The sequence below is a fragment of the Anolis carolinensis genome, chromosome 6 (assembly GCF_035594765.1).
Source record: "Anolis carolinensis isolate JA03-04 chromosome 6, rAnoCar3.1.pri, whole genome shotgun sequence".
Lineage (NCBI taxonomy): Eukaryota > Metazoa > Chordata > Lepidosauria > Squamata > Dactyloidae > Anolis > Anolis carolinensis.
The window spans coordinates 7,625,610-7,646,847 of record NC_085846.1 but is presented as its reverse complement, the minus strand read 5'-3'; the positions used below and the strand labels follow the sequence as shown (position 1 = coordinate 7,646,847).

The 21,238-nt window shown below is 43.3% G+C and overlaps 1 protein-coding gene across 1 annotated transcript; it reads left to right on the top strand.

Moving 5' to 3' along the window:
• The first annotated feature begins 260 nt into the window (after positions 1–260).
• Positions 261–20,031, top strand: pck2 (phosphoenolpyruvate carboxykinase 2, mitochondrial). The gene is made up of 10 exons (XM_003229639.4): positions 261–405; positions 8,909–9,154; positions 9,420–9,604; positions 10,305–10,508; positions 11,287–11,474; positions 12,798–12,960; positions 13,462–13,680; positions 14,585–14,722; positions 14,873–14,968; positions 16,618–20,031. The coding sequence occupies exons 1-10, from the start codon at positions 377–379 to the stop codon at positions 17,070–17,072; spliced, it is 1,923 nt and encodes a 640-aa protein (XP_003229687.3). The 5' UTR covers positions 261–376; the 3' UTR covers positions 17,073–20,031.
• The last annotated feature ends 1,207 nt before the right edge of the window (positions 20,032–21,238 follow it).

Below are 21,238 nucleotides of genomic sequence, written 5' to 3'. Positions count from 1 at the left end.
CAACCAATCAGCTTCATGCCTCTTATTTTGCAGTTGACGTACACACATTAACTGATTTCTTACATATCGTAGGATGCACGCCCCTGCCTTTCTTTCTATTGCTCAGCCACAGCGACTGACAAACTACCAGCGCACTCTGTACGCGCGCAGAGGCCCTCCCGCCGAGGCTCCCTCCCCTCGCAGGCAAGACCAAGGCGCGGTTACATCAGTCGGAGGCGGGCTGAAAGGGGGCCTGTGCCCGGGCAGCCTATGGGGCCGAGGGGGCCGGGCCCAGCCCCACCTCCGAAGCGCGGGAAGCCCCGCCCGCCCCCGCCTTCAAAACCGGACACTCGGACGCCCCGAGCCCCCAGGAGCAGCGGCAGAAGGAGCAGGAGCCATGCCGGCGCCTTACACCAGGATCTTGGGGTGAGCAGAGCCCAGAGCCCACCAGGGTCTGACCCTCGCCCGCAACTGCAGCCTTGCCCTCCCGCCGCTGCAGCGACCTTCTTGCTTGGCCTTTTTTATTCATTTACTTTGCCCTCTTTCTCTCCCTGCTGCATTCAGTCCCCTCTTCTCTCTGCACCCTTGGGTGCCACGCCAGGCGCATCATATCCTATGGTTTCTTCCTTCTTTCTGCACTTGCATCTGGGGATAGGGAGAAGGAAAGGGAGGGAAAGGAGTCTCCCCAAATGTCCTGGGCAAAAAAGCAGGATGTGCAGTTATTAGATGAGTATTAGTATTGCCTTCCTTTCTACTGTACTTGCCCCGTGATTGAGAGAGAAAGATTCCCCACCAACTGTTATGAGAAAAAGTAGGGAATAACAACAACAACATCTATTATTTGATACACAACAAGATTAGTACACAGCAAACAATATCACTATGCTGGCTGTTGTATTGGATCACACGTCAGACACTTCCCAAGTGTCTAGGACTGTGTGATGTATTGGTGAATAATGTGTGCAGATCCATACAGGGTGGCCTTTTGCAGCTGACATAGTAATTTTGTTAGCGCCGATTGTGTTAAAGTGCAGGCCAAGGTCTTTAGGCACTGCACCCAGTGTGCCGATCACCACTGGGACCACCTTGACTGGCTTGTGCCAGAGTCTTTCCAGTTGTTGTTATTATTGTTATTTCCTTCTTTTTTATGCATTCATCTGTATATCGATAAAGAGAGTGATTCAGGCAGAGAGAGAAGATTCCCCCCAATTGTCATGGGGAAAAACATGGTATAAATATCAATATCATCATCACCCTTATTATGTGCCTTCCACTTATTTCTGACTTCTGGTGATCCAAAGGCCATCCTATTGAGGGTTTTCTGGGCAAGAGTTGTTCAGAAAGGGTCTGTCCCTTGGAGGCTGAGAGAGTGTGACTCATGCAACGGGTGCCACGACCAAGCAAGGATTCAAACCCTGGACTCCAGAACCATAGTGCAACACTCAATCCACAACACTCACACTGAGGCTCCTTGCACACAGCTGGATAAAATCCACATTGAACTGGATTGTATGGCAGTGTAGACTCAGATAGCCCAGCTCAAAACAGATATTGCAGATTATCCGCCTTGATATTCTGGGTTATATGGCTGTGGGGAAAGGCCCTGAGTCCATTTATCAGTTTATAATTTTTGAGGAAAAGTTTTGCACGTTTTTATTTTATTTTAAAGTGTAACCCCCTTTGTGAGTGGAACAAATTCACTAGTAGAGAAGCATTGCAAAATGACGAGAGAAACTTTTCTAAAAGGTTTCCATGCAGCTCTGGCACGTTGGCTATGTGAGCAATGCATGGCTGGGCAGGAAGGACAAGCTAAACACAGTCCATAAAATTGTGATTTAAGATGGAATGTACAACTGTGGTTGAATCATTATTGTAGCATTGATTATTCAGTATAAATGTATTTAATTAACTTTCAAATAAGCAGTATAGTGACTAATAACTAGTACAGGGGACATATATTTTGTGGAGACAACCTGCATGTATTTAACATTCTATGCCTTTGGCAGGACTCACTGTTTTGGGTTGTTTTGACTGTAAAGCTCCCTGCACATTGATGGCACAATAATGATGATATTGATAATAGGTGGATAAAGGGCTTCTCCCTCTGTCTTGCCGTCTCATTCCTTTGATCTGTCCTTTCTTTCCCCTTCTCTCAGTAAAGGTAAACGTTTTCCCCTGACATTAAGTCTCGTGATGTCTGACTCTGGGGGTTCTCATCTCCATTTCTATGCCAAAGAGCTGGAATTGTTTATAGTCACCTCCAAGGTCATGTGGCCAGCATGACTGCATGGAGCGCCGCTACTTTCCTGCTGGAGCGGTACCTATTGATCTACTCACATTTACATGTTTTCAAACTGCTAGGTTGGTAGAAGCTGAGGTTAACAGCGGGAACTTACCCCGCTCCCCGGATTTGAACCGCCGACCTTTCGGTCAACCAATTCAGCAGCTCAGCAGTTAAACATGCCCCGCGACCAGAGTTCTAGACCATCCAAATAACCTTTCCAAGCTTGCCTGGAAAGGGGAGGAAATGTAATGCCAAATATAGTCTAGTACCCTGAAACAGACCATAGCGCCTTAGTAAAATATGGAATTGTCAGCATTGAAATGCCATGAAGGAATGATGTAAGGTGTAGAACATGCAGTTTAAAAACTCTTGCAAAAGTTTGAAAGGAGGAGATTTGGGTTTCTTGCCCTCCCTGCTTTTGTGGGGCTCGTTGTACCTTATCTGTAAAATGGACATAAAGCTCTGGGGGTTTTTTTGTTTGCTTGCTTTTTGCTCTGGAGGCTGGCCACTGATTTGGGATTTCATATCCCTACGTTTCTGTATCTCTTCTGACAATAATTTCATTGTCTTCTCTCCATACTTCCTTTCTTTTTAATCTGCTGCAGGCCTGGTAAGTATCTTGTACATTGTGCAACTCCCTTTGCTAATTCCTCTGTCCTTCATGCAACTTGGTCCTAACTCTTTGCCATTTAACCAGCCTTCCTTCCTTCCATCCTGTATTCCTTCTTTCCCTTTTCTTTCCTTTCCTTTTCTTCCATCATCCTTCCTTCTTTCTCCTTCCTTCGCTTTTCATCCCTTCCTTCCTTCCTTCCTTCCTTCCTTCTTCCCTTACTGCACATATCAGCCAAGTCGCAGATACTTCTATTTAGGATCCACTATTGAAGGTCACCTTTAAAAAAAAAAAAAAAAGAGGACTGCCGTCCTTTTTAGTTGCATGAACATGCTCCAGTTTGGTAAGCATGAATACTAGACCTTTGCTTAGGTGTTGCAGAAAGCTTAGGTCTGGGACAGCGGAGAGGCCTTGAAGACTTAAGAGCAGCACCTTTGTTTGTTTGAATTCTCCCAGCCCTGGGCTTCTTCCTCCTGTTCTCCCTTCTCCACGTCACCCATCCTCTTCTCTCCAGGGACCGGCCCCCCTCCTTCGTGCAGCAACCTTTCACCCACAAGAGGAAACGCCAGTCCTGAACCGCTTCACGTCCGCTTTGTTTTTTCTACTCCTTTATTTCCTTTGCAATCGTTCAGGCCCAGATAAATGGGTTGATGGCTAATCTAGGGCTTAAGGAGGAAACAAGGAGTGTATCTACACTTTAAAATTCATGCAGCTTGACTAACCCCCTGGTATTATCGGGTTTATAGTTTGGTGAGCCACCAGCATTCTTTAGTAGAGAAGGCGAGAAACCTTGTAAAGCTACAACTCCTTTGGGTGCATCTATACCAGTGGTTCTCAACCTGTGGGTCCCCAGGTGTTTTGGCCTACAACTCCCAGAAATCCCAGCCAGTTTACCAGCTGTTAGGATTTCTCAAAGTTGAAGGCCAAAACATCTGGGGACTCACAGATTGAGAACCACTGGTCTATAATGTCTAAGTGTCTATACTGTTAATGTAGTTTGACACCACTTGAACTGCCATGGCTCAGTGAGATGGAGTCCTAGGAGTTCTAGTCTTACAAAGTCTAGTCTTCCCTGCCAAAGAGTGCTGGTGCCTCACCAAACTACAGATCCCATAGCAGTTAAGGTGGTGGTGAACTATTAACATGGCTGGATGGCCATCTGTTGGGGGTGCTTTGAATGCGATTTTCCTGCTTCTTGGCAGAATGGGGTTGGACTGGATGCCCCATGAGGTCTCTTCCAACTCTATGATTCTATAACTGCATAGTGTAGGTGAAGGTGCACTCAGATCTGCCTTCCAAGGTTATTATGTGTCTGGGTGTGCCGAAGATTGCAAAGCATATACAGTAGAGTCTCACTTATCCAACATAAATGGGCCGGCAGAATGTTGGATAAGCGAATATGTTGGATAATAAGGAGAGATTAAGAAAAAGCCTATTAAATATCAAAATAGGTTATTATTTTACAAATTAAGCACCAAAACATGTTATACAACAAATTTGACAGAAAAAGTAGTTCATTACACATTAATGCTATGTAGTAATTACTGTATTTACTAATTTAGCACCAAAATATCATGATGTATTGAAAACATTGACTACAAAAATACATTGGATAATCCAGAACGTTGGATAAGTGAGACTCTACTGTATGCATGTTATGGAAAGTCCATTAGGAAAGTGACTAATTACAATTGATTTTCACAGTAAATGCCAGGAAGGCACGACAAACGGAATCTTGGGTTCTAATTCTGTTTTTACCACAGAGTCCATTTTCACCTTTGAACTTTAAATCTCTTTTTTCATCCTCCATTTCCCTCCCTGTAAAATGTTTATTATAATATCTGCTATCACAGGATGTTCTGAGAATAGATTGCATGGCAAAGAAGAGGCTGTGATCCCACACACATTTCTTTGTGCATTGAGCCCTTCACATTTTCTGGGGTTAGGAACACAGCACTCCTGCAAAAGTGAAAAACAGCAAATCAAAAATTTGCGTTTTCTTTATCTGAGACAACACCTCTCTAGAAACCTCTAGGTTCTTCACAATGGCTCTATGATGAACTGCAAATAGAAAGTTGATCACAGTCTCACACTGGAGGACCTAAAGTTTCATAGGGAGAATGCCCATTTTACAGATAAGAAACTGAGGCAGCAGGAAAACTAAATTACTCAAGGCTGCACAATTGGGTCAGAGGTGGAGGTAGAAAGGCAGGGATGGATTTGATATCTTCCCCTCCCGCAGCATAGGTCCAAACTTCAGAGCCAACAAGAGCCCTGAAGTGTGTAAGCTTACTTGGGTAACAGGTCCCTTCTCTCTTTCACAACCAGAGTTTGGAGCCGGGTGCCTTGCTTATCTTTAAAATTTTTAATTAAGAAATCTGCCCAGAAGCGGTGTGGTGGAGATGCTAACTGGATGCTAGGGGGAAGGGAAAGGCTGTGTATGGGAACAACATGTTCCCATCTCTCGAACCCACGGCCGTGCCCCCCACCCCATAGGAAGCTTTGTCTCGGGCAAAAGTCCACGCCATGCAGCTTGTCCCCTTGCCCTTTGCTCTGCCACTTGGAGCCCAGCCAATGCCAGGTGAACCCTCCCTTAGCCCCAAATCTTTCGTACAAGGGTCAGTAGCTGTGTGTTTTGCCAAAGCGCAAACAACCCAGCTGAGAGTGCGCAGATTCATGATAATGTGGAGTGGGGGGAGGGTTAGGATGGGGCACTGGGGGCCAAAGAGCAACGCAGCACCAAGCTTTGGGACTTGATCTTCAAACCTTGCATGTTCTAGTTCACAGTTGGGCACTTGGAAAGGTTTTCCTGGAATCATAGAGACCACAAAGGCCATCCAATCCAACTCCATTCTGTTGTGCAGGAAGGCACAGTCAAAGCCCTCCTGACAGATGCCCATCCAGTCTCCTCTTGGAAACCTCTCAACTTTGATACAACATATTCCACTATAAAACAGCTCTTACCATCAGGAAGAAGTTCTTCCTAATGTTTAGGTGGAATCTCTTTTCCTGCAATTTGAGTCCGTTACAGCGCAATGAATGTGATTTGGGGGATGACAACTCCTAGAATCTTCCACCTAGCTTTCCAATAGGACGCTAGAAACAATCCTTCAGAATTATGCAGCTGAGGATTTTAGTATCATATCAGGGTGCATCTACACTGTAGAATAATGCCTTCAGATTACATTTGTTGGTTTTAGAGTGTCCTTTCTCAACCCTGTTCTCTCAAAAAGTCTGCACGCTTGGTTAATCCCCGTTCTGGATGACAAGTTGTTCTTGGGAAATGGTTGCAAAATAGCGAGGCAGATATAAGATATATCCATAGGCAGATCTGTGCCAAGGAAACATAGGCACAACTTCATTTACATAGACTGTGCAGACTTTAAAAAATAGGGTGCATCTACACTGTACAATGAATGCTGTCTGGCACCATGATAACTGCCATGGCTCAATGCTATCTATGTATGTAATCTTGGAGTTGCAGTTTGGTAAGGCACCAGACCTCTTTGGCAGAGAAGGCAAAGACCTTGTGAAATTGCAACTTTCATGATTCCATAGCAATGACTCATAGCAGTAAAAGTGGTCTCAAACTGCATTTATCCTACAGTATATATGTACCTATAGGCTCAAAGGGGTTCTCAGAAGTCATCTAGTCCATTTTTCACCCATACAGAAATCTGCAGCAAAAACAACCAACCAACTTCTGTTTTCAAAGCACCAGCTGAGATAAATCTGCTATATTCTAAAGCAGTCCATTCCACTATCAAGAAGCAAAAAACTTTTTCTAATGTTAATTTAATTTTCTTTGCACCATGTGCTTTTTTGGGTAAAAATCAGCATGCTGCCAGAGAAACACATGACTTTTCTCTCTTTCCTATGGATGTACAATGCTCCATTCATGGGCCCCTAAGTGCATGCACACTCATGCTGTTGAGGAAACGTTCAGAAAGGCCTTCCTCGACTCAGTACTTCAGGATGGGTTGGAGTACAGCTCCCATCAGCCTGCAGAATAGGTGGCTTTGGGCTGTGGAAGTTTTATTCCAACACCTCTGGAAGGTACTGGGGCATTTTCACATATTTATAGTACTGATTCTGCTTTAATACCACAGCTGCAACCGATGGAGTCCTAGGATTTATAGTCCAGTAAAATGCTGTGAATTCAAATCACTTCTGCAAATCCCAGGCTTCCATAGCATGCAACAGGAGCCCCCAGATGGCGTAGTGGACTAAGTGACTAGAAGGTTGGGTTGCTGACCTGAAAGTTGCCAGGTTCGAATCCCACCTGGGGAGAGTGCGGATGAGCTCCCTCTATCAGCTCCAGCTCCATGCGGGGACATGAGAGAAGCCTCCCACAAGGATGGTAAAAAAAACATCAAAACATCCAGGCGTCCCCTGGGCAACGTCCTTGCAGACGGCCAATTCTCTCACTCCAGAAGCAACTTCGGTTGCTCCTGACACGAAAAAAAAAAATAGCATGCAACCATGCCAATTAAAGTGGATTCATACCACTATAATTATGTCATGAGAAAAGTTCCCAGGATTGGCCAAGGCTGTGATAGAACCTCCTATTTTCTTATGCATTTGTAAAAAGTTGTCAAACCCAAAAGCATATGTGCTTTCAAATTAAGAGACTGGTTATTTATAATGTAGGCACACATTTATGAGTACAGTCCAATCTGTATCACTCTATCCATGGATTCTGCATCCACAGATTTTCACCATCCACGGCTTAAAAATATCCCCCCCCCCTTAAAACTGCAAAAAGCAAACCTTAGTTTTGCCACTTCATTGAAGGAGCAATATTTTACTATACTGTTGCACATAATGGGATTTGTGAATCCATGGATTTCTCACATTTTGAACACATTTTGGGTGGTCTTTTGTGCTTCTGGCGAGGTCAAACACACATTTGGTCGAAGTTAATCTCTGCAGATAAACTGTCAGAGAGATACCAACAGACAATAGTTTGGTTTGAGAGCTTAGCAGAACTGGGGCCGGGGGGGGGGGGGGGGACACCCTCTTAGATGGCAGGTGCCAGAATCTAGTGGCCATATTGATCAGGGAACTCTGGGAATGATTGTTGAAAAATTGTATATCAATGTTGTATGTTGAGTTTCCGTCTGCACCCAACCCACCATCTCATTTTGCATGCCAGTTTTTTTCCTGTCAGACAGTATTGTTATTATATTTATTTATACCCTGCTTTATATCCCACGAAGAGGACTCAACACAGCTTAACATAAAAGCATTAGTATAAGGACTATATTATCTCAAATCTCCCTTCCAGCTATACATTGCAGTTGAAAGAGATTTAGGAGTTTTAGTAGACCACAGGCTGAACATGAGTTAACAGTGTGATGTGCCAGCTTAAAAAATCAATGCGATTCTAGGTTGCATCAATAGGAATGTAGTGTCTAGCTTGAGGGGAGCACTAGTCCCGCTCTATTCTGCTTTGGTCAGACCTTGTCTGGACATAACAATTCAAGAGGGAGGTGGACACCTTGGAAAGTATCCAGAGAAGGGCAACCAAAATGATCAAAGCTCTGGAAGCCAAGCCCTATGAACAGCAGCTTAAGGAGCTGTGTATGTTTACCTTGAAGAAGAGAAGGTTGAAAGGGATTTGATAATCATGTATAAATATTTGAAAGGATGTCACATTGAGAAGGGAACAAGCTTATTTTCTGCTACTCTAGAGACTAAAGCATGCAGCAATGAATTCAAGCTGCAGGAAAAGAGATTCCATCTAAAAACTTCCTGACAGTAAGTGTTGTTCAATAGTGGAATATGATGCTTGGGAGTTTGGCAAAGTCTTTTTTTCCCTGGAAGTTCTTAAACAGAGGCTGGATGGCCATCTGTCGAGAGGGCTTATTTTGTGGCTTCCTGCCTGGCAGAAGGGAGTTGGACTAGATGATCCTTGAGATCTCTTACAGCTCTATGATTCTGTGATTCTAGATGACTTCAAGACTTCCTTCCAACTGTACTTATATATGGTTCTTGTTCTGAAATGCATCTTCTTTCTCTCTATTATCCCATAGTCTTGGAGCATCTTCACTCAGATGCTGGTCTGCGGTCCCAATCCGTCGGGCCCATGCTCCCCGGGTGCTCCATGGAGACCTTAGCAAACTTTCAGGACGAGTCCAAGAATTTGTGGAGCACGGGGCAAGACTTTGCCAACCGGACAGCATTCATATCTGTGATGGGACGGAGAAGGAGAACATCAAGATCTTGAACCTGCTGGAGTCAGAAGGAGTCATCAAGTCACTGACTAAATATGAGAACTGGTAAGAGCCTTTTCTTGCTTGAAAGAAGTGCAAGAAAATATACTATACCAGAATAGAATGAATGCAATTTGACACCACTTGAATTGCTAGAGCTCAGTGCTATGGCTAGTTTAGTGAGGCACCATTACTCTTTGGCAGAGAAGGCTAAAGGCCTTGTAAAAGTACAACTCCCAGGATTCCATAGTATTGAGCCATGGCAGTTAAAGTGCATTAGTTCTGCAATGTAGATGCATTTCATATTCACTTTTTCTCTGTCTTTCCGCAGCTGGCTAGCCAAAACGGACCCTAAAGATGTGGCCCGGGTAGAAAGCCGAACGGTTATTGTAACGGAGAACCAAAGGGACACGGTGCCCATCCCTGCCCAAGGGGTCAAAGGGCAACTGGGCAACTGGATGAACCCCAAAATGTTTCAGGAGGCTGTGGATGATCGCTTCCCGGGTTGCATGAAAGGTAAAGAGAAACGGCTGTGAAGCACTGACAATGTAATATGGATTTTTCCCCACATGGGGAAATTGCACACAGTATTATTGGACTGCGTCATCAACAAGGCTCGGAACTGGTGATTTGTCAATTCCGACCTTGACCGAAGGAACACAATCTCCAGGCTAAGACCCAATTTGGGACAATATAAGGAAAGATTAACAAGAGAAGATATTAATCCTTGTTTCTTTTTTCCCCCTTCTCTGACTCTCTCAAGTTATATTCCATCCGCTTAATTCAAATTCCCGTCTATTGGTTCCTTCCCAGCTAGGAATCCCTCTTCAGCATCCATCCCTGAACAGTCCGATACATTTCAATTCTTCCACATTCTTCCTTTTTCTTCCCCTTCATTTATGTATCTTTGCCTGATTTTCTCAGTGGTGTTCCCCCATTTATAGAAATGTCTTCCATTAGACTTCTTACTCCCCCTTGTCTTTCTTCTGGCAGTTAAAATATATTTATTTATAGGACCTTTTGGAGAAGAGACCCATATTTTATATTTCTTCCCCTGCCGTCTTTGGTTCATATTGATTTAATACAATTTGATTTAAAAATCGTAAATAACTTTTCCTGTGGGGTGGGCAACATCTCTGAGGTTGCCTCTTCAGGTGTTTGAAGGACAGGTTATAAATCAAATAAATATACTAAATTCTGTCTTGTCCTTCTTTAGGGCGCACCATGTATGTGATCCCGTACAGCATGGGTCCGATCGGCTCTCCGCTCTCCAAGATTGGCATCCAGTTGACAGACTCTGCCTATGTGGTTGCCAGCATGCGCATCATGACCCGAATGGGAGCTGCCGCTCTCCGCACTTTGGGAGATGGGGAATTTGTCAAGTGCCTCCATTCTGTTGGGCGACCCTTGCCCCTAAGTGGTAAGTGAGTCTTTTGTTGAGATTAGTATAATGGGAAGGGATATTCTTCTCTGATCTTCACAGACAAGTCTCTCTGGTAGATAGCTATTCATGTGCTTCATCCCTTTTCTTCCAAGGGTGCATCTACACTGTAGAGTTAGTACAGTTTGACACCAACTTCCATGTTTTAATGCCGTCGGATCATGGGAGATATAGTTTAAGCCTTCTCTGTCCAAGGGTTCTGGTGCCTCACCAAACTACAACTCCCAAAATTTCATAACACTGAGCCATGGCAGTTTAAGTGATATTATTTCAAGTGTATTATTTCAAGATCAAAGCTGTTTTCAATGTATTTTTGGGTGTGGAATTTGAAAACTCTAATAAAAATGTTGCACAAACAGTTCTTCCATAGATTTGATGATTTTCTCAATTCAGTACCCTGAAGTTCTAGTTTGGTTTCTTTCAGTGCTCTTGCACAGGTTTTGTGTTTTGTATCAGTGTTTTGAAAGTCCATTAGAAGACTTTAACCCCTTTCTGACTGTTTACTCTTTAATCCCCAAAGAAATCTCTGTCACATATTGCAAAACAAAAAGGTCAAAGCTGGTTGTGAAAATGCTGTACATGATGAAGCAATCCTGAGGTCATTTTTAGAACTTAAATAGCGAATTCCTATAAAACCAGGATTTGAATCCTTGCTCAGCCATGGAAACCCACTGAGTGACCTTCTGGTTGTCATACGTCAGATTGAAAGCACAACTCCTGTCACCTGTTTTTTCTCCTTTTCTGTCCCTTCCTGCAGAAGAGTTGGTGAACAACTGGCCCTGTAACCCAGAAAAGACTTTAATTGCACATGTCCCCGAACGACGAGAGATTGTCTCCTTTGGCAGCGGCTACGGAGGCAACTCCCTCCTGGGCAAAAAATGCTTTGCGCTGCGCATCGCCTCTTGCATTGCCAAAGACGAAGGCTGGCTGGCCGAACACATGCTGGTAAGAAGGGGTGAAAAGATACTTCAAAGGCAAAGCACGCATCTACATAGTAGAATTTTAATGCAGTTTGATACCACTTTATCTGCCATGGAACCCTCAGAGTTGTACTTTGGTGAGGCACCAGTCTTTGACAGAGAAGGCTAAAGACCTTGTAAAACTACATCTACCATGACTCCATAGTATTGAGCCAAGGCAGTTCAAGATGTCAAATGTTTCATTTTTGGACTACCATTCTATGGAATCTCAGCCAGTATGGTCTGTACTTTCCAAAAGGATACTTGGCAAGCTCTAGTTGTGTGTCCTGGCTGTTAGGAATTGTGGGAGTTGAAGTCCAAAACACCTGGAGGACTGAATTTTGCCCATGCCTGTACTGGAGTATGTTTGTGCAAAACAAAGCCTAGTTTTCATGAATCAAATATTCTGGGACAGAACAGCATTGGGCGGGTGAGTGTTTGGATCTCCAGCACAAGGCCAAAGGACAGTAGCTGTTGACATTGTCTTGTGGGGATATTTAACAAGCAAATATTAATTTGTTAATGAGTGACTGGAGCCTGCTGAAACCCCAAACATGCAAGAATGAGTCTGACGCACAACAGGCAGGAGAGGTAAGTGGAAGACGTGAGGATTTCAGTTGGCGCACAGAGGGCATTGGCCCATCTGAGGACAAAGGAGGTCAGAGGGAGCCTTTGGGGAAGGTTACCAGATCTCAGGGCCCAGTCCTGAGTCTTTACTTTTCATGGATCATTTCCAAATGTCAGATGAAGCTTCAAATTCTCCCATTTTGGTAGCAGAGCTCACAGGTAGAAGAGCACCAGCTTGCTACCTATTGCAGGGATAAACTGATTTGTTGCTGCAACTTGCAAAGGTTCCCCGGGGCCTCTTTATTTTGCTTTCCAATGCTTGAGGTGCCAGGGCTCACTCTCTCCTTACTTTTTAATATTTAACATTTTATACTGCTCCTGGACTCAGTGAAGCCTGTGATGGGCCTGAAGGTCCCAAAAATGGCTCCTGACATATTGGAATTTGTACATGCTTTCAAAAAGAAAGGTGTAATTAAAAACAATAAAGTTCTAGGCGCCTACACATGGTACAGATTGAGTATCCCTTAACCAAACTCTCTCTCTGTCTCTATCTCTCATCTATTTTATACAATATTTTAAATTGTGCATGAAACAAACATGTCACTATTTCAGCTACCCATGTGAATGATTTTGGAATTTGGAATTTCAGATAAAGGATGCACCAACTATATTTTCTTAGCATCCCAAATATGTGCTTGTGGGATTCCTGCACCACTCATGCACTGCTCATGCATTTTTCCAGATCCTGGGGCTCACAAATCCAGAGGGGAAGAAGAAATACGTGGCTGCAGCCTTCCCTAGCGCCTGCGGAAAAACCAACCTGGCAATGATGAACCCAACCCTGCCTGGCTGGAGGGTTGAGTGTGTGGGAGATGACATTGCTTGGATGAAGTTTGACAATGATGGTGGGTTATATGTTGAAGAGAAAAGATGTTTAGAAGTGGAATGAAAACATCCCCCATTGGGATGAGGAGCACAGGAAAAAAGAAATTTTTAAAAAATACTAGGAGTTTGACTCTAAGATCAACTTCTGTGAGATGTTTACCACAGACGTTGACTCTAAGGTTAACTTTTGCCTGACCACAGAACTATGTTGGAAGTGTTTTCTTTAGGAATCCCTAGGTCCTCCAGCACAACTGTTTGGTCAGCCTCTGATGTGGTTGACAATAGAGTCGATTCCAAGAGAGAACATATCAAATCAGTGAATAATCAGATCTGCAAAAGTTAAAGCTTCGAATGTGAAGCACCAACTCTACTTACAAGAAAGATTTAGAAGAGACTAAAGCTTAGAAAATGGGCTTTTTTGACATGTTCCTCACAGAACTCAGGTTGGCTAGGGGGCTTTGGAAGTGATAGTTCAAAGGGGTAACTTCTCCAAGTTCTGTGGTTTTTTTATCCCTTCTTAGGTGTTCTCCGGGCTATCAACCCTGAGAATGGTTTCTTTGGGGTGGCACCAGGAACCTCCACCAAAACCAACCCCAATGCCATGCACACCATCCAGCGCAACACAATGTTCACAAATGTTGCTGAGACCAGCGAAGGGGGGGTCTACTGGGAAGGCATTGACCAAATGATCCCTGCAGGAGTGACCATCAGCACATGGCAAGGCAAGCCCTGGAAGCCAGGTAAGGAGTGGAAACTGGTGGCAAAGGATTTTGGGTTGGGTCACACTCTGAGCAAAGTCATTTGGGAGTAATTTCCAGTAGGTCTCTGCATGGGACACAGGGTACATATATCTTATTAGACTGGGGAATATCTGAAGCAGAGTGTGGCTAGTATATATATATTTTATGAAGTACTTAATGTGGCAAAATAATACTGAAGGTCAGCAGTGTTAAGAATTAGGGACAAGATGCTAAAGACCAGTAGTTTGGACCTCAGAATTGAGGAAGGAGGATCATTTTCACTGCTGCATTTAGTAGACTGTCAGTTTGTGTTAGATCCTTGGCTCGGCACCACGCTCACTGCAGCTTGCCCTTGGCAATTGAGTGTGGTTTTTTATTTATATAGGAAGACAGCTTACTTTATAAATCCAGGATTAAGAATATGCATCCAGGTAATAAAAGTGCAAAGAAAAAAAGCCTTAAGATAGGAAAACAGCAGCCCGGCCTTAACAGTGGCTAAGCAGATCCTAAGATAAAACCCTAACTAAGCCACAGTGGCATCTGATGATACCCTAAAGGTCTGAACAAATCAAAAGCCATATCCAAGTAGCTGAAGATTACTACTGGTAGTAAGGCAAGTGTCTCTGAAGTTCCCTCCATTCCAGGGCTGGGATGCTGTTATAAACCAGAAGGCAATAGATTTGAGCCAGAGTTCAGAATGATTTCACCCCAAAACATTAGTTCTCTGGGATAGACAGTAGGAACAAAAGAGGGAATACCCCTGATCATTTACAGAGTGCTGTTCTTTACCACTGAGTGTCTACTGTGAGCAGGCAGAGTTTGAACCCAGCAGTTGTCTAGGCTTCCAGATCCCATTTTCCTCCCTAAAGTGGCAACTTAAACTCTTCCATCTCTTCCTCCTCAGGTGATCCGACGCCTGCAGCTCACCCCAACTCTCGCTTTTGCGCCCCGGCCCGCCAGTGCCCAATCATGGATCCGGATTGGGAATCCCCTAAGGGTGTCCCTATTGATGCCATCATATTTGGGGGCAGGAGACCCCAAGGTAATTCCACTGAGCTGAGAAACTGGGAGCCAGAATTCCTCAGTAAATACATTCTGGTCCCCACTAATTTCCCTACTGCATCCCTTGCCATGGTCTCCCCTTCTGAGATTTCATGGGACTAACTTTCTTAAATCCTTTCCCCTGCTGCAGGTGTGCCGTTGGTGTATGAGGCCTTCAATTGGCGCCACGGAGTCTTTGTGGGCACTGCCATGAGATCAGAGTCCACTGCAGCTGCTGAACACAAAGGTGAGGGACAGTCTGGATCTTCACAATTTTCTGGCTTTGTCTTCATTAGCTGCGTCTACACTGTAGGATTAATGCAGTTTGATACCCCTTTCACTTCTATGGCTCAGTGCTGTGACATGATGGGAGTTGTAGTTTTGCAAGATCCTTAGCTTTCTCTGCCAGATTGCTGGCTCCTCAAAAATTAAAAATACCATTATTCCATGGCATTGAGCCTTGGCAATTAAAGTGATGCCAAACCAAATGAATTCTACAGTGTAGATGCACCCATCGATTCAGCAACATCATTCTCTTGCTGCTTAAAGTTGAAGCCCTCCAAAGAATAGCTAGTACACAGCAGTGATGAGACTACAGATATCTTTTTAGGCTTCAGTCCTTTCATGATTTTGAGCAGAGTTAGGGATATTTTGGCCATCCAGATGTTTGGAGCATGACTCCCATAACACTGGCCCATAACTTTTGATGCCTCAGATGTTAAGACCTGTTTTGGGATATTGGCAGTCCCTAGGTTACAAACAAGATAGGTTCTGTAGGTTTGTTCTTAAGTTGGGGTTAATATCCCAGTGGTGTTTGTTTTGCTGTCTGTGCCCCTGTTCAGAAGATTTCACCTCACTTTCTTCCCTGTGATAATTGGATTTTGAAAAATTTGGCTTGCTGTGGAAACAAGGATTGGTGATAAAGCTTCAGTGGAGACACCTTTCCCTCCTGATAACTTTCAGGAGTGAATTTCTTTTTCTAGGAGTTGATTCTTTCACTTTCTGTTGTCTCACCCCCCATTTGTAACTATGAGTCATTTGTAGGTCGAATGTTTGTAACTCAGAGACTGTATATTTGACCTGCTGATTCCAAAAAGGTCACCAGTTTCCCCCTATCAGCTCTAGTTTTTGAGATACAGAACGTATGCCATATACGAGTTGCCATCTGCTCGCTGATAGAAAACCAGAATAACCATATCTAAGTAACTAGAGCTGATGTGGTCTATCCAGTGCAATTTTCTGAAATTAGCACCCCAAATAACCCCAGGAGCAAGCTTAAAAACCAAACACCAATAAGTGTTTTTTGTTGGTCTGTATAATATCTTTCTCTTGACCAATACTGGGTTGTGGCTACCTGGATAGAAGATAGACTTATCAAAACCATATCTGAATATTTCTTGCCCAAGTAAATCCTATGAAATTCATAGGGATCAGTGTAAGTCAACAGACGGCTTGAAAGCACATGCACACACACAAGCTACGCTGAGCCTAGGGAGAACACAAGTTGTTCTCATGTGAGTCTTCTTGTTTAAGGATACCCCATTGATAATAGTGGTTGGGAATTGTAATTTGCCTTCCCACTGCAAGTATCCTGCAAATAGGCAGGATTAATAACAACCTGCTTCTCAGTGTTGAGCTACCACTATTCCAGGGCCCTTGTCTGGATAGCAGGTGGATTCAGAGATTGGTAGACAGGCAGTGGTTGGAGAGATGAACATGTCGCCCCATCCAGAAATTAGTAAATGGCCATCCAGAAATGATTACATGAGTACATATCAGAAAACAGACAGATCACGATGAAGTTTGACGAAAGATTAAGTGAGCAAGCAGGTAGATGTGGTGTTCTAAAGTATATTACGTATTAACATTTATCTTGCCTCCGTCTAATAATCTTAGGCAAAGTCATCATGCACGACCCCTTTGCCATGCGTCCTTTCTTCGGTTACAACTTTGGCCGCTACCTCGAGCACTGGTTGAGCATGGAGGAGCGGAAGGGGGCCCGACTTCCCAAGATCTTCCATGTCAACTGGTTCCGCAAGGATGCTTCTGGGAACTTCTTGTGGCCTGGCTTTGGGGAGAACTCTCGGGTCCTCGACTGGATCTTCCGCCGCGTCGACGGAGAAGAGAGTGCCAAGGAAACACCCATCGGGTACATCCCAAAGGAAGGTGCCTTAGACATGTCGGGCCTAAGCAAGGTGGACTTTCAGGAGCTGTTCTCCCTGCCCAAAGAGTTTTGGGAACAAGAAGTGCGGGAAATCCGACAGTACCTAACGGAACAAGTCCCCGACGACTTGCCCAAGGAAGTCATGAAGGAACTGGAGGCCCTGGAGAGCCGGGTGAAGAAGATGTGAGGGACCAGACAATAAAAGAAAAAGGAACCAAAGACCACATTCCCCTGTATCCCTTGCAGGGAGAAGCAGGAGAAACTGGGAGCTTGTTTACAGACTTATTCTTCCCCAATTCCAACCAACTAAGCCATTCTGGCCATCAAGAGTCAACCATCTTGTCTCCATGGTCATAAGGCAGCCATCTTGTCTCCAGGAAACCCGAATTGTCCGTTTTCTTTGTGTCTCTGTTTTCTTAGTACATCAGTTTTATTCCCTTTTTCTCTCACTGCTACCATTCCTTGATTTTAGGGTAACAAGACAAAAGCTGTCTGCTTTCTTGTTTTCATCAGCTCGGTGTTGGTTGCCTTTGGAGTCTGCTTTTCTTGTCTGCATATCACTCTTGTATCTTAGTAGTTTTTGTCTTTTCCTAGACAGCCTTTTATTCCTTTTGCTGAGCAAGGTACAGTGGAAAGCTTTTGTGGGAAGGGACAACTCAGCCCAGCTCAGTGAGGATTTTCCAGTTTTAATACCAGAAAGTTAGTTCCAACAGTAATGGAAGCTTTTCATCAATAGTCTTCAAACAAAGTGTAATTTCCTTGGCAAAACTTTGTTTGGTACCTCAAATTTAACTGAACAATTAAATGCTAAACTTTTAAAGTTCTGGACCTGTTGCTAATCATGGCAATGACTGTAATATGGGATGGGTCCTACTGTTTTAGATATCCTCTTTTCCTAGTTCTTCTGAACCATAAGAATGCATAATGTTGCCTTATATTGAATCAGACCATTGGTCTGTCTTAACCTGAATGTCATTGGGTCATGATGCCGTACCATGATAATTTATGGAGTGTTTTATAGTGCCTATCAAAAATATGGGTATGCCTCCACTACCCTGATGAATGTTATGGTTTATAAATTCTATTAATGTGAAATATGTTGACAATTGTGATGGAAAGCAATGTAGGTCTTCAGAAGTTCACAAGAACCTTATAAAAAGCACATTATGTTAAATGATATCACCTTATCCAACCAGAATGATTAACGACAGCTTGAATTCTTCCTCATTGTTTTCCAATAGACAGTTCTTACTTCGAACAATGTTTTTACACACTGCCTAAAATGATAGCGACTCGGCACAAGTTTGATCGTTAAGATGACTGCACCATACTTTATAATATCTATACTCTAGTTTTATTTCCACTACAAAAGTCACCCAATAAGCAAATGAAACTGTGTAGCTTCAAATTGTTATGTTTCACAACGTTCTGTTGTCCATCTTGCCAAGCAGATTCCCTTTGAAGACCATGTGTTAAGGTGGTTTGAGGGACATTAATAACCCTATCAAACCTGATCATCCATCAAAATCTGGCACAATATTAAGGTATCGGGTCTAGATTAGGTTGTCCCTATGCAGATCTTTCTTGAATCATAGTTGGAAAAAAACCTTGCAATGTAGCCTTACCTACTTAACAAGACTATTATTAGGAAAGTAAATGAGATACAAATGGTAACCATCCATCGTATACCAACAGTGAAATGAAATTTAGTGATTACTCTTCATTTTATATTGGCAAAATTATGGTTCCCGCTTGCTTTAAATTCATTTGTATCTCAATCCAGCTATATGGTGTTTACCTAACCTAATAGTACTGTATCTACAACTCTAATCTGCCCTATCTCACTTTCCACTGCAATACTAAAAATCATTTTTCTCTCTCATAGAGTGTGACCTTAGTACTATGAGATCCTCTGGATTGTTTTTGTGGCCTTTACCCTTTCCAAATGTATCATGCCATCCTTTTTGGTCATACAAATGGGTGATAAATGGTACTTCCCCTAGATCAGTGGTTCTCAACCTGGGGTCCCCAGATGTTTTTGGCCTTCAACTCCCAGAAACCCTAACAGCTGGTAAACTGGCTGTGATTTCTGGGAGTTGTAGGCCAAAAACATCTGGAGACCCCAGGTTGAGAACCACTGCCTGGATGTATAACCTGGTCTCCTTATCCTCAGATATTCCATTCATGTGAATATAAGAAACCATGGATAATAGCAAAGCCTACTGAAATGTAGTACTTCCAACCCAATAATACCATAAGAGTTGCACTGGAGGACCTAGAAAATGCCCACAGAAGCCATATTTTGTTAAAAATTAAAAAATGGAACTGCAGGTACATAATCCTGCAGATACTGTTGTACTGTATATCCCAGATCCAAATGTGTCCAGATGAGGCAATTATCCATTTCTCAAAAGCAGAAGTAGACTTCTGACCAGTTTCTGATTTATTGTATTGCTTTCGGGCATTTTTTGCAGTTGGTAGAGCTCCTGGAATAGATAATTGCCACCTGGATTTACCGTAGTTGCCCATCCCTAATACAGAATATCTATGAATGTTTCATGACATCACAGCATTACAGCAATAGAGAGGATTGCAAATACTAGCCAATTTTAGCATCTATGTCTTAAGTTGCTGTTGGGAAGTGTGATTTGCACAGCTTAACTTCTTCCCACTTAATAAAATAGTGAGTCTGTTACAGTTTCTCAGCAAACATTGGCCATCCACTAGTTATCAGGTATGATGTCCTTTTTAATGGTGCTCACTACTATAAATTTAGTACTTACCCATCTTTATGTGGACCTCAACCAATAGGGTTATCCCGTCCTCTGCTGTTTCAAGCCCATGCTGGAATGGAGTTTGCCTGCATTTCAAGTAATTATGAAATTTAAAGGGGCTTGGAGTTTCTTCCTCACCAACTTTGGCAGAAACTCAGGGTGGCGGGCAATATTCCATTGTATTCAGTGTATTTTTATGGTTTTGCTTATTATGGCGGTGTTTCAACCAGCTGCTGGGGAAAAAACAAAACATGAATTAGATATCTGACTGCAATTTAATTTGTGTTGTTTTTTGTAAAAAAATAAATAAAATTAAATGCATACTATTTTATTAATAAGAAACATGAATGAGAATAAAAGTATCAAGAAAAAGTGTGTAAATGTTCTTTTGCTGGTACAGTATCGGTCCTTTATCAATGGGGCTTATTTATGGAGATTTTTCAAGAGTTTTGAAGGTACATTCATAATACACATGTAAAGCCTTTTGAAAAGATGAGTTAACTATCATTGCAGTCTTTGGGAAATGAGCTTTCACGGAAAACAAGAGGACAAGTCCCTCTTCCAAAGGGATTCAACAATCAATAATTTAATTACTTATTTGGTTGGAAGAAGACATATATGTTGGCCCCTTCCACACTTGCCATAGTATCCAGATTATCAAAGCATATCCATATATATCAAGCCTGGGCAAACTTGGCCCCTCCAGGTGTTTTGGACTTCAACTCTCACAATTCCTAGCCTCAGGCCCCTTTTCCCTTTCCCCCTCAGCCTCTTAAGCGACTGAGGGGGGAAAGGAAAGGGCCTGAGGCTGTTAGGAATTGTGGGAGTCCAAAACACCTGGAGGGTTCAAGTTTGCCTATGCCTGATACGTTGTTTAGTCGTTAAGTTGCTTCCAATTCTTTGTGACCTCATGGACCAGTCCACGCCAGAACTCCCTGTTGGCCGTGGCCACCCCCAGCTCCTTCAGGGTCAAGCCAGTCACTTCAAGGATACCATCTACCTATCTTGCCCTTGGTTGGCCCCTCTTCTTTTTTCCTTCCAGCATCATCATCTCCAAGCTTTCTTGTCTTCTCATTATGTGGCCAAAGTACTTCATCTTTGTCTATAATATCCTTCCCTCCAGTGAGCAGTCGGGCATTATTTCCTAGAGGATGGACTGGTTGGATCTTCTTGTAGTCCAAAGCACTCAGAATTTTCCTCCAACACAACAGTTCAAAAGCATCTATCTTCCTTTGCTCAGCCTTCCTTATGGTCCAGCTCTCGCATCCATAGGTGACTACGGGGAATACCATTGCTTTAACTATGCGGACCTTCGTTGCCAGCGTGACGTTTCTACTCTTCACTATTTTATCGAGGTTGGCCATTGCTCTCCTCCCAAGAAGTAAATGTCTTCTGATTTCCTGGATGCAGTCTACGTCTGCAGTAAGCTCACCTAGAAATACAAAGTCTGTCACTGCCTCCACGCACATTTTCTCCCTCTGTTTGCCAATTATAAATCAGTCTGGTTGCCATAATCTTGATTTTTTTGATGTTTAACTGCAACCTAGCTTTTACACTTTCTTCTTTCACCTTGGTGATA